A 13,673-nucleotide genomic window follows, 5' to 3' on the forward strand; every position below is an offset into this window, starting at 1 on the left:
ACTTCTCGAGAAAGGATCAGCATTGGTTTCTGTTTATTTAAAAATCCCTCATCCAAAAGTGATTCTATCTTATGGTGCTTATATGCTGTAGAGTGAGTGTTTCACTTCAGTTCTTTGTGGTCCTCTTATGTAAACTCAGCACTCCCTCTGTGTTTTCGTAGAATTAAAGGAAATAAGAATTCTCTGGAATTTCAGCACTTTTAAGGGGGACTGGCCAATTTAATAGTGCTAATCAGTCAAAGGCAAATCAATACTCCTCACGAGAACCAGCATATCCCCTCCATTTGACCAAGGCATTATAGGCTCTTTGTTTAATTGGACTAAAGAATCAATATGCAAACTTTCTGTCAGCAAAAGGCTGCCAATGAGTTTTATTTGCTACAGGAATTAATACAGCTTATAAATATTTGGACATTCTACAAAGCCACCATGTGGTATTTATGGTCCTTGGCTCAATCTTTTAGACATGTTTCACTATCTAAAATGTACAGCAATTACAAGAGTAAAAAGGGTTAGGGTTAGGGTTCTTATCAGATAAATAGAGATTGACACTGCTCAGCTGTAAGACATGCCATATAATGATTTACCCTAGGGATGGGCATTTTGAATCAATTTCCATAATCGAAATTTGGGATAATTAACGATCAATTATCGATAGCGTAATAACAATAACAATAATAATATATATATATATATATTTTTACTCTGGTCTGGTAATAAGGTTGTGCGTTCTTGGCCAGCTATTATGTCGATGCCGCTGTGTTGTAAGAATATCAGACACTAGCGCTGTGGCCAGGTAAACAAACATGTTACAGTACATGTCAGGTTACATGATGTAACCTAGCTAGCTAGGCTACTGTACTCACATTTTGAAAGTAGGACTCAGCTCACCGGCCGCGGCTTCCAGGCTCATAAACTCGTGACAAAAACCTCATCTGTCCTGATGGTCGAGTTCCATCCAGCTGCTCTCAGAGTCCGACGCGTGGATATTATTAGCGTTATTTGCCACGAGATGTGTGTGAATTGATTCAGGCGGGCGTCGGCAGCTAAAGGCTAGCTGAGTCCATGCTGACTGCTGCTACTTCATAGTTCATAACGTTATAAACAAATAAAACGACTTGAATTCACTTAAACATGTGTACCGTTACTCACACTTTGTTGGAAATTAGGGGAGAAGTGTACGAAGTGTCATAGTTATAACGGCCTCACAAAGGCCCCCGCCCAGCCAGAAAACTAGAGACTATATGAAGCTCCACCTCATGTTAGTCGGCTGTGCAATGGAGTGGGGCGAGGAGGAACGAATTCCACCCAAACCTAGTCCGCAAAAACAAAACAAAAAAACAAAACAATAATCGATAAAAATTCCACGTGATCGAATTCATTCCTCAACGATCAATTATCGATTATCAATGAACATCCCTAATTCACACTGCTCAGTTGTAAGACATGCCATAATGATTTACACTGCTCAGTTGTAAGACATGCCATATAATGATTTACACTGCTCAGTTGTAAGACATGCCATATAATGAGGTTGTATTTAGATTAAAACAATAGTAATAATAGTAATAGTAATAATTGTAAGTTAAGTCACAGTAATCCAGTGTCATGCACACATGTAGGTAATGCATGAGCACATGTATGCACACACTTTCACATTTACACACAGACGCACGCACACACGCACGCGCACACACACACACACACACACACACACACACACACACACACACACACACACACACACACACACACACACACATTACATACATACATACACACATACATACATACACACACACACACACACACACACTGTTCTTCTCTCTTGGAGGGCACCTGGCTACAGCCCTGGGGGAGCTGCTTAGCAGATGCTGCAGAATGCAGGTTTATTTTAGGATCTATCCCCCCTCATGTCATGCATACAAGATTGTTTCTTTGTGTCACTGGAGAAAACAGTTGGATGTTGTCAAACAGTTGAAATACTTCCTCAGTCAGTGGAGACTGACTCTGTTCGTCTCGGCTTTTCCAGGCATGTGAGCAGATTGTGATATTTTGATTATCACTTGCAAAGCGAATAGGTCAGAAGGTACAATATCCCATAAGAATATGAGATCCTTGTTGTCTCTTCTGTATTTTCTTTTGACCAATCTCTCTATCTCCCTCAGACATTACTGTATTATTAACCCTTTCATCAGTTCAGTCAGTTCACACATTATCCCATTGTTCCCACCAACCCCTGCTGCCCTTGTCCTCTCTGATGACATCTCTCCTTTCCTGGAGGGCCTAACACAAAGTGGCCTAACACAAAGTGGCCTAACACAAAGTGGCCTAACACAAAGTGGCCTAACACAAAGTGGCCTAACACAAAGTGGCCTAACACAAAGTGGCCTAACACAAGCCACTTTCACACCGGCCTTGAAAGCGCTAAATGTTACGGAATATGTGATCCGCGCCTCCGATGTGAAAGTGGTGAAAGCGGGGTGGTGAATAATTGTGTTACGCCTTTCGTTCCGCCAGTGGAGGTAGTCATAGCGCCGTATCACCCTCCACTCCGCCTCCACCTGAAAGGTATGAGCCGCGACACGGAACAGCCTACTATCAGAAGTAAGATAACCAAAGCATACAGTATCTGCAGTCTGTCTCGCCTGTTGTGCGTTAATAGACTCCTCGGTTATAATAATAATCTCTCTCGCAATAGGTGCGCACAGAGAAATCCATCTGCAGCCTGCTTTATGCACAGCTGCAAAATTATCTTCAACTCCCCAGAATATATTCATGCATCCGCACGCAGTAGTCTACGTCCTCTCATAATAATGCAAGTGGAATATGAAGATTTTTCGGTAGCCTACCTTGTCTTGGAGAACACTTTAAATGATTACTAGTTTCTGCAGTGTCTGCATATTTGGGTGAGCTGTCGACTGTCCTTTGATGTCTTAACGAGCAGCTGTTGATAGCTGCTGCAGTAGGCTACATCACAATGTTTTGGTTTGTGAATGGAGACCAGCATAATTTTAATTTGTCAGACTTTGATTAATTATAATAATGAAACTCGGCGCCCAATCGCCCATCGTTCACCCTTGTTTCAGGGCCCTAACACAGTGTGGTGTGTCTCCTCTCCTGGAGGGTCTAACCATCGACATATGTTATAGATGGACTGAGGATTTGGTCCCGTTCAGTGAAGCCGCTGCATGTTAGATCCAAGCCCCCAGGAATAGTGCTGGGCTGTGAAGCCATTTGAACATGGTGGCGAAGCTCTGTATTGCAAGTCACATGATGCCATGCAGCCCAGAAAGGAAAATTCCCATCCACTTGCATGGCGACCCCGGCAGCTGTTAAACCCAGGGGAATTTGTTCCGGGTGTCACTCAAAGTATAAAACGACTTTTAACACGTTCACTGCCAATGACGAGTTGAGTCGTCAAAAAAAATCCAACGGTTGACTGCCAATGACGAGTTGAGTCGTCAAAAAAAAAAAAAAAAAAATTTTGACGGTGGGACGTGGATCAACGCCCCCCACGTCTCCTATAAAAATATTGGAGCCACCGAACATGTACAACCCATTCCACCGAACCACTAAGTGGCGACAGTGCTCTCCAGACTAGAAAAAGTCGAGCCAAAACTGCAGGGGAACGCGCGATGAAACCATTCTCATACTGTAAAATGGATTGGCGAAAACGCTTTCGCTTTCGCGCTGATTGCTGGCGGTGGGGGATTGCAAATTTGCATAATAGATTATGGGTGCAACACACTTTGAAACACGCAGCATAAATAAGACCAGAATCGCAAAAGAAACCCCGTTTCTTGGGGTTTCTCAACCGAAAACCCAGAAACGAACGAGCCTCATTCTCATACTGTAGGCGAAAACGCTTTCACGCTGGTGCACACGGGCGCACAACGGTGGGGATTTCCAAAAATAGACTGGGTGGAAAACACACTTTGAAACACGCAGCATAAAGCCTAGAATCGCACAAAGCTTCATCAAAGCTCTCAAACCCAAGAAACGAGTGAGCCCCATCCACACTCCCAGGGAGGGAGGCTGCTCACTGCTCAGACAGGCAGTAGAAACTCGCTTGTGACAAACGCTGCTGAAAGCCACCAGACACGCCCACAGAGGGAGGAGTTTGAAGGAGAGGGCGTTCAGAACTATATTGTTTAGATGTCTGATCTCTCACTGATGCCAAAAATAAATGGTTAAAGTGACTGTTCTGCCTGTTTGATTGAATTTCACAAAACTGCGATTATCTCAGCTTTCAGTCTCAGACGCTGAAACCATGCTGTACTCAACGGCTAATATCTACATAACTACTAACTCTACAAACTAACTCTTTTAGACAGAGAAAGCACACATTCTATTAGTACTTTTGTGAACTTTGTGTTCACAAAGTCCAAGCAGAAAATAATCCTCGGCTCTTGTAAAATGAGCCAGAATCCTCAAAAAAACCCTCTGGCAGAAGCTACCTACAGTAAAAAAAAAAACGGCTGGCAGTGAATGTGTTAATGATAAAATAAATTTTTATGGGGCATTTTTTCTTCAGAAGCCACTAAGAGCTGTATACGGGTGTATTTTCTTCTTTTAATACATCCATGGGTGGGAGGGGTGGGAGACGTCATGGAACACGTCATGGCACACATGCGCACTTCGCCTGAGGCCGCATGGTCAGGAAGTAAAACCAGGAAAAAAAAAACCCATGATGACTTCATGCGCCAGTGAGCAGCCTCCGTCCGAATGCATGGGTGGGCGTGGCTCCCCCCTATCCAGTTCTTTTAATAGAGGGTATGGATGTGATGTCACAGAGGCAGAAGTCACTGTGGGGTCACGCCCACTGAGTCACAGCAAGACTGAGCTTGAATGCAGTAATCAGCCTAAATAAGTGACACCTGCTGCTCAGGGAGGAATTTGACACTCATTTTGACACTCGTTCCTGATTGAGGGGGCGTGTTTCAGTGGGTGTGCATACCCTCTATAGACCAAATCAGCGGGATGTTTACATTTACTTCCGGGTACCCCTGGGTCCACACATTATAATGGCGGTGAACGGCACAAACTGACGTTTTGAAGACAAAAACAGACAAAGAAGACAAAAATGGTTCGTCCGTGTTGTGTTGTTGTTTAATATCATAACAACACTTTCACTAACGTTAGTGGAGACCAGACTAGCTAATTTACCTGTTGGACCAGACTAGAGTAGACTTGAAGCTAAATTAAATTGACGTGGTGTCAGTATCTCTGTCTGTACCAGGCTCTTTCTCGCCGAGAAGAGCCTGGTGACGCGAGGTTACTCTGTAACGTTAACGACTGCAAAAAAACAGCGAGTTTGACAGACAAACAAACGATATTAGCTAGCTAACACTACATAAAACAAACACAGAAGAAAGGCTAGATACGTCGGACAAGCATGTTTACCAACCGTTTAACCATTTAAATTGAAAGTAGTCGGCTGAAAACAACGAGAGGGTTTGACAGCATTTATTTGACAACACGCACATTTAAACCTGCCGCCTTCCCCAAGTGGTACCCGGAAGTAAATTTGTTTACATGGTGACGTCACGGTGATTTGGTCTATACAGTACATCCATGGTTAGATCGCCGCTCTGGCGGCAGGTGCCAGTATAGGTCACAAGGCCCGCCTCCCCATGTTAGTGGATGGGGAAATGGACAACCGAAATAATCACAGTACACGTCAGATAATTTTTTTCCAAAAAATTATCAGTTTGTTTTTAAGTAGTTATTTGACATAATAAGGGATGATTGACAGCTGTGGCAGCCAGTCTCAAGCCGTCATTGGCTGGACAGGCTCTTCATATTATAGAGCTAGCGTTAGTTTTACATAGACAGGACACAGTACTGCTTGATCTGTTATCTACCAGACATATCAATGGACCACAATAAAAAGGACATTGTTTTGAGAAAGGTGCGCGAGGAAGTAATGTTGTTTGGGGACTGAAGTAAGTTCAGTAAATATGTGTTTTATTAGTTACTCCAGCTACGTTAGCTAGCATTAGCCGCTTGAGTTAGCCGGCTGTTTTTGCATTATTTGTCGGCTTAATATTACTATAACTTAACAACCGATAACGATAGCTGGACTAACACAATAATAGACATATTTTCAGAACTGACCAGGTTGTCAAATGACAGGAAATGTGTTTTATAACGTTAACTCCCGGGTAGGGATGTCAACGGTTAACCGTTAATCGATTAACCGTCGCTAACGTCGTTGTTCGGTTATTGCTGTCGGTCTATCAGTTAATATTAAAAAAAAAAAAAAAAAAAAAAAAAAAATTTTTTTTTTTTTTTTTTTTTTTTTTGGGTCTATTTACTCAATGAGCTCATGCCCAAACAAGGCGTGTCTATTTAGATGCTGAAATGTTAATGCTTTTTGTGTTAGAAATTCTAACACAAAAAGAATTTGTGTTGAAATGTTGATGCTTTTTGTTAATGCTTGTTAATGCTTTTTGTGTTAGAAATTCTAACACAAAAAGCATTAACATTTCAGCATCTAAATAGACACGCCTTGTTTGGGCATGAGTTCATTGAGTAAATAGACAAAAAAAAAAAAAAAAAAATTTTTTTTTTTTTTTTTTTTTTTATATTAAAAAATTATGAATTAACCGATAGGTTAATCGATTATTAGCGTCGGTTAATCGAAAGTGAAATTAACCGAAAATTGACATCCCTACTCCCGGGTATAAGATGGGGCATACACAACCACCAGCCATTAGCTAATCGCTAACGGGTTAGCGTTAGCTTAGACAAACAGATACTGGAGGTTTTATTTTTTGTATTAAAGCAATACACGTTTTTATATGGATATCTCAGGGAATTGCTTTGACTGTGGGGATGTTCGTTCTTCACAAGCTCTTCTCTTAGTAACGATATACCATTGGCATAAATAAGATATAGCTCAGTGGGATATACAGAGTCAGAGAAGAGACCAGGCAGCCTGGCTCACGCACTGGACTAACGTTAGGTTTGGCTGCCCTACCCACACTGTACCAGTACAACAATGTAGCCTCACGGTTAGATTTGTTAAACCAACATTTGCTCCAAAAGGAATTAAATCATAAAGTTAATCAAAATGCCACGGAAACAATAGGCTAATCAACACAGAGCTGCAAACATCAGTTCATCCGATAATTTCCCCCTTATAGCTCAGTGAGAGGCTGAGAGCAGCCCGGAGGTCTGACTTGTCTGGCTGATACAGCTCAATCTCCGACAACGAAAATCAGATTTTCGTACAGGCGTAATTTTGATAAACTGATCTCATAGTGGGAATCTTCCTGGTTACCTTTGGCGAGACAAAAAATATTACAACTTAAAGTGCCATATTTACAGAGCTAGACTGTATATAAATACAACGCACTGTGCGCAAATCTAGAAACAGCAGCTCTACATAAGAAAGTTCAGAGGGGCGGGGACCTCAATCAGAGGTTCTAACTCAACGGAGCTACTGCGCAGAATCTGGTTCACTGATCTGGCAGGATTTCGGCTTCACTCGACCCTGCTGGGCGGAGATAGCCACGCTCAGTCCATCTTTTATTATGTCGATGGGTCTAACACAGTGTGGCTTCTCTCCTCTCCTGGAGGGTCTAATGCCAGGATCAGACTACACGATATTTTTGGTCGTTCACGATGTCACCATGTCAGACGAGACCATCATACTGCCATAAATTCGTGGCATGTCTTGGTCGGGAGACTGGCCACACTACAAGTGTATTCTCGCTTAACACCGACAGAGCATCGTATGCCCCCGTCATCACGTCGTCTGCTGTCGTCAGCGAGTTCACAGGTCGTCGGGGAGGCGGACCTGTGAACGAAATCTCCCAGCATGCATTGAGGCCACTACATTGACAAGAAATAGCAACCAAATCAGCATAAATAGGCTAAAGTGGTAGATAGAAATAATGTTTATGTTAGCACAACATGCAATTGTAAAACATTTCAATATTGGGCAAAATAAAACATTGAAATCCAAACACAACCCTATGTGAAACATGTATGTAATCCAGGTGCTATATATATCCCTTGCAGAATTAACGTTATTTGAATGAGTGACAGGCTCTACTGTGATGCACTGTGATGTCCGCTCCAGCCTCCAATAAGACTTGGCTTACTTCGTGCACGCCCACTATTTTCTTGCCAGCTGCTGCGAGATGAGAAGGAAGAGAAACGAACATGCAGCTGACTCTGCTGAGCTCATGTTATTTGTAGTGAGCAATGCCCATTGCCCAGGCGTTTAAACGCAAATTAAAACACCCTGGCCTTTTTATCTCTTTTATTCTTTTGAGCGGAGCGGAGCGGTGAGTGCGAGCGGGTGAAATCTGTATCGAGCGGGGAGCGGTCTCCCCAGGACCTGATACCTGTCTTCCGGGGTGTCACACTAGGCGAAACCATGTCCAAAAGACTGACATGCCAGTCTTTTCGTCAGGGCGTCGTGAGGCGTCCTAGACGTCCCGACTGGTCCCGACGCTGGTCTTTGATTATGTCACACTACAAGAGGTGAAGACGGCCGATCGTCGTCCCCGACGGTCATATTCGGGCCCGACGCTGAAAATCTGTCGCGCACGACCAAATCGGTCTATTATCGGGCTGAATTCGTGTAGTCTGAACCAGGCATTACACAGTGTGGCTTCTCTCCTCTCCTGGAGGGCCTAACACAGTGTGGCATATCTCCTCTCCTGGAGGGCCTAACACAGTGTGGCTTCTCTCCTCTCCTCTCCTGGAGGGCCTAACACAGTGTGGCTTCTCTCCTCTCCTCTCCTGGAGGGCCTAACACAGTGTGGCTTCTCTCCTCTCCTGGAGGGCCTAACACAGTGTGGCTTCTCTCCTCTCCTGGAGGGCCTAACACAGTGTGGCTTCTCTCCTCTCCTGCAGGGCCTAACACAGTGTGGCTTCTCTCCTCTCCTGGAGGGTCTAACACAGTGTGGCTTCTCTCCTCTCCTGGAGGGTCTAACACAGTGTGGCTTCTCTCCTCTCCTGCAGGGTCTAACACAGTGTGGCTTCTCTCCTCTCCTGGAGGGTCTAACACAGTGTGGCATATCTCCTCTCCTGGAGGGTCTAACACAGTGTGGCATATCTCCTCTCCTGGAGGGTCTAACACAGTGTGGCATATCTCCTCTCCTGGAGGGTCTAACACAGTGTGGCATATCTCCTCTCCTGGAGGGTCTAACACAGTGTGGCTTCTCTCCTCTCCTGGAGGGTCTAACACAGTGTGGCATATCTCCTCTCCTGGAGGGCCTAACACAGTGTGGCATATCTCCTCTCCTGGAGGGTCTAACACAGTGTGGCTTCTTTCCTCTCCTGGAGGGTCTAACACAGTGTGGCATATCTCCTCTCCTGGAGGGCCTAACACAGTGTGGCTTCTTTCCTCTCCTGGAGGGTCTAACACAGTGTGGCATATCTCCTCTCCTGGAGGGTCTAACACAGTGTGGCTTCTCTCCTCTCCTGGAGGGTCTAACACAGTGTGGCTTCTCTCCTCTCCTGGAGGGTCTAACACAGTGTGGCTTCTCTCCTCTCCTGGAGGGTCTAACACAGTGTGGCTTCTCTCCTCTCCTGGAGGGCTTGATGTTGGGAGCATCATACAGAGTATCCTTCAAAGGCCCGTCTGGAAGCTGCTTCTTGTGTGTGTGTGTGTGTGTGTGTGGTGCCGCCGTTTGCGTGTGCTGTGTCAGGGGAGGGGAGGGATTACAAGTCTTGAGGATCGGTGTTTGATCACAACATGGCTTCAGAGTGCATGGGCCGCCGTACACACACACACACACACACACACACATACACACACACACACACACACACCCTGCTGACAGGATGTGGTATGAGGAAACATGGGGTTGGAAGGCTTAGGAAGCGATGAATGGTGCGTTGCGATGGTGATGGTCACTGGTGTCACGCTATGCCCTGCGAGTGGAGATGACACATTACTGCTTCTAAAGGTCACATGGCTGTGATGGATGGTGTGACTGTGGTTTCATAATATGCTGCTCTTTCCTCCTCTTGGTGATAGTATGGATGACAGAGCAAGAAGGCCTGGAAGGTATAAGAGAGCAAATGGAGACTGATCTAGAAAGAGAAAGTAAACAGAGTGTATGTCTCAAACAGTCTGGAATGGAATAATCAAATCAAGAAGCTGTTCAAGTCTAATGTGGCAGACTGGCTGCAGGGTGGCCTAGGCCCGCCTAGGGGTTAGTAGGGGGGGGTTTCGATACAGCATAGCATCGCAATATTTAGTGTGGCAAATATATCATATCGCACAAATGCCAAGTATCGCAATATTTCTTTGTGTGGGGCACGGTGGCACAGTGTTAGCGTTCTTCCCTCGTACTCTTGACTCACAGCAAGAAGGTCCTGGGTACAATTCTGTTGGCACCGGCACTGTCTCCCCATGCCTTCGGTGCTTAGTGCCCAGGTGGGCTATCTGGTGAAAAGGGCCTTTCTGTGTGGAGGAGTCTGCATGTTCTTTACCCCTGCTCCCCTGGGCTTTCCTCCTTATAACAGCAATATGGACCCCCACTAAAAACATGCAAGGCCTGTGGAGGAGGATGAACCAGGGTGGTCAAAATGCGGAGGACAAATTCCACGCCGCCTCTGTGTGGACATGTATAATGTGTATTTGCATGCATTGGTGCATTGTGGCAAAGATGGTTGTCCGTCCTGTACCTTATTTTATTATAGAAATTGTCAAGTGCATCATTCAACATTTATGACAGTGTTGGTCAGTCTGTCTGCTTGACATTTTGCTGCACTCAAAATGAAGTGAGATGAACAGACTGAAAACTTGATCTCGTTAGATAAAACAGATGTTGACAAGGTTTTTTCCTATGGGGACGTAATTTGCAGTTGAAAAAAGCAAAATATCGTTTTTTTTTTTTTAATCGCAATAATATTGTATCGTGGGACTCTGGTGATTCCCACCCCTAGGGGTTCGAGGGACTGTCCCTAAACGAGAGGTCGGCGAGTACCGTCAGTGTCTTTGAGCAAAAGCCTGAATCCCTGCCGGCTCCAGGAGGGCTGATCTGCAGTTGAAGCTCCACTCTGGAGAAGTGAAAAGCCTATTTCCCTACAGCCTTCAGTAACGTATCTTATTGTTTATGCTTTGTGGTGTCTGTTCCTCCCCAGGTACGCCCTCCATTTCCTGGTGCAGAGCGGTCTGTCCTACAGCGTCATGGTCTTCGTCGGCCTGGAGCACATGCACAAGTAAGAGGAAGTGAAACAAAAATGAAATGCACAAACATCATTTGTTAATTTTTCCCTGTGCCATTTTGGGTCTGTTGCTACTTATTACAGGAAACTAGCAATTTGAAAGTCTTTAGCAACACATAATATAGAATGCTACAGATTGTTGTGACACTTTGGTGTTATTGCTGCTCCTGTGTGGTTTGTTGTGTTTTGTGCGGCAGATGAGGCTGGGTCATGGTGGCAATGATTTTGCCCCCCAGGCCTCCATCTGTGCCCATGACTCAACACCCATCATAGACAGACAGACAGACAGACAGACAGACAGACAGACAGACAGACAGACAGACACACACACACACACACACACACACACACACACACTGTTGTCTTTGCCGTTTTTTTTTTTTTTTTTTTTTTTTGCCATGATTCAAGGTTGTGAGGGCAGGTGTAATCAGTGGCAGTTTCCCTTTGGGTAAAACACCCTAAGTAGATGCTAACAAAACATCCATCACAATAGCACCTGCTGTCAGAATGGACTCTGTCCTGATGGCAGAATGCTGATCTATAATAACGTGGCTTTTTTTAAGCCATACTAAAACATGACATTTGAGCATACAGCACACAGCTTTACAGCTGATGGCACAGGGCCATATCACATATTGCCCAGCACTTAAACGCTCAGCATTAGTAAGCTGCTGGCCTGCCCTGCTGTTCCGCCTCTTGTCTAAGTGGGTACAGATAAGTCGTGTCCTTTCCCTCTTAGCGCTTTTTCAGATTGAAAAGTGCGGCTCGTCCCGGTGCCTCACCTGGTAGAACGCATACCATCTCACCTGGTAGAACGCATACCATCTCACCTGGTAGAACACATACCATCTCACCTGGTAGAACACATACCATCTCACCTGGTAGAACGCGTACCATCTCACCTGGTAGAACGCATACCATCTCACCTGGTAGAACACATACCATCTCACCTGGTAGAACACATACCATCTCACCTGGTAGAACGCGTACCATCTCACCTGGTAGAACGCATACCATCTCACCTGGTAGAACGCATACCATCTCACCTGGTAGAACGCATACCATCTCACCTGGTAGAACGCATACCATCTCACCTGGTAGAACGCATACCATCTCACCTAGTAGAACGCATACCATCTCACCTGGTAGAACGCATACCATCTCACCTGGTAGAACACATACCATCTCACCTGGTAGAACGCATACCATCTCACCTGGTAGAACGCATACCATCTCACCTGGTAGAACGCATACCATCTCACCTGGTAGAACGCATACCATCTCACCTGGTAGAACGCATACCATCTCACCTGGTAGAACGCATACCATCTCACCTGGTAGAACGCATACCATCTCACCTGGTAGAACGCGTACTATCTCACCTGGTAGAATGCATACCATCTCACCTGGTAGAACACATACCATCTCACCTGGTAGAACACATACCATCTCACCTGGTAGAACGCATACCATCTCACCTGGTAGAACGCATACCATCTCACCTGGTAGAACGCATACCATCTCACCTGGTAGAACGCATACCATCTCACCTGGTAGAACACATACCATCTCACCTGGTAGAACGCATACCATCTCACCTGGTAGAACGCATACCATCTCACCTGGTAGAACACATACCATCTCACCTGGTAGAACGCATACCATCTCACCTGGTAGAACACATACCATCTCACCTGGTAGAACGCATACCATCTCACCTGGTAGAACGCATACCATCTCACCTGGTAGAACGCATACCATCTCACCTGGTAGAACACATACCATCTCACCTGGTAGAATGCATACCATCTCACCTGGTAGAACGCATACCATCTCACCTGGTAGAATGCATACCATCTCACCTGGTAGAACGCGTACCATCTCACCTGGTAGAATGCATACCATCTCACCTGGTAGAACGCGTACCATCTCACCTGGTAGAACGCGTACCATCTCACCTGGTAGAACGCGTACCATTAAGGCTTTATCCGTCACATAGCTGACCCGGGTTTAAGGCTTTGTCCGTCACATAGCTGACCCGGGTTTAAGGCTTTGTCCGTCACATAGCTGACCCGGGTTTGAATCCGACCTGCGGTCATTTGCTGCATGTCCTCCCCTCTCTCACTCCCTGCTTTCCTGTCTCTGTGTCTAGCACATACTGTCCTATCAAATAAAGGCAAAATGACCAAAAAGGAAAAAGAAGAAAAGTGCAGCTGTCACCCAAGTGAAATGAACTGAACCTGGATGAGTCCATACTGTACCTACACCAGAGATCAGGTTGATCTAGCCCGTGTGCTTTGGCTGTTCTGAGGCCAGATACTGAGACATGGGGCGTGGTGACATGCTCCAGCTGTGGCTGCTCCTCTGGGAATCTCTGGTCCAAAGTTCAGCTTCCAGCTTGCTGCTCTGTGTTTGGGGCAGGAGGAGGGAGGGAGAGGAGTGGGACAGGGCACAGTGACACGCACATGTTTGCA

General features: G+C 45.4%; 1 protein-coding gene across 1 annotated transcript in view; it reads left to right on the forward strand.

Annotated features, from left to right (window-relative positions):
* Positions 1 to 13,673, forward strand: part of mboat2a (membrane bound O-acyltransferase domain containing 2a) — a 104,464-nt gene that overhangs the window by 58,398 nt on the left and 32,393 nt on the right. Inside the window, exon 3 of the mRNA XM_083632396.1 lies at positions 11,116 to 11,193. Within this exon, the coding sequence (XP_083488522.1) occupies positions 11,116 to 11,193 (78 nt within the window). The remainder of the gene's footprint in view (positions 1 to 11,115; positions 11,194 to 13,673) is intronic.

The sequence above is a fragment of the Poromitra crassiceps genome, assembly GCF_964638095.1.
Source record: "Poromitra crassiceps genome assembly, chromosome: 3".
NCBI classification, from domain to species: Eukaryota; Metazoa; Chordata; class Actinopteri; order Beryciformes; family Melamphaidae; genus Poromitra; species Poromitra crassiceps.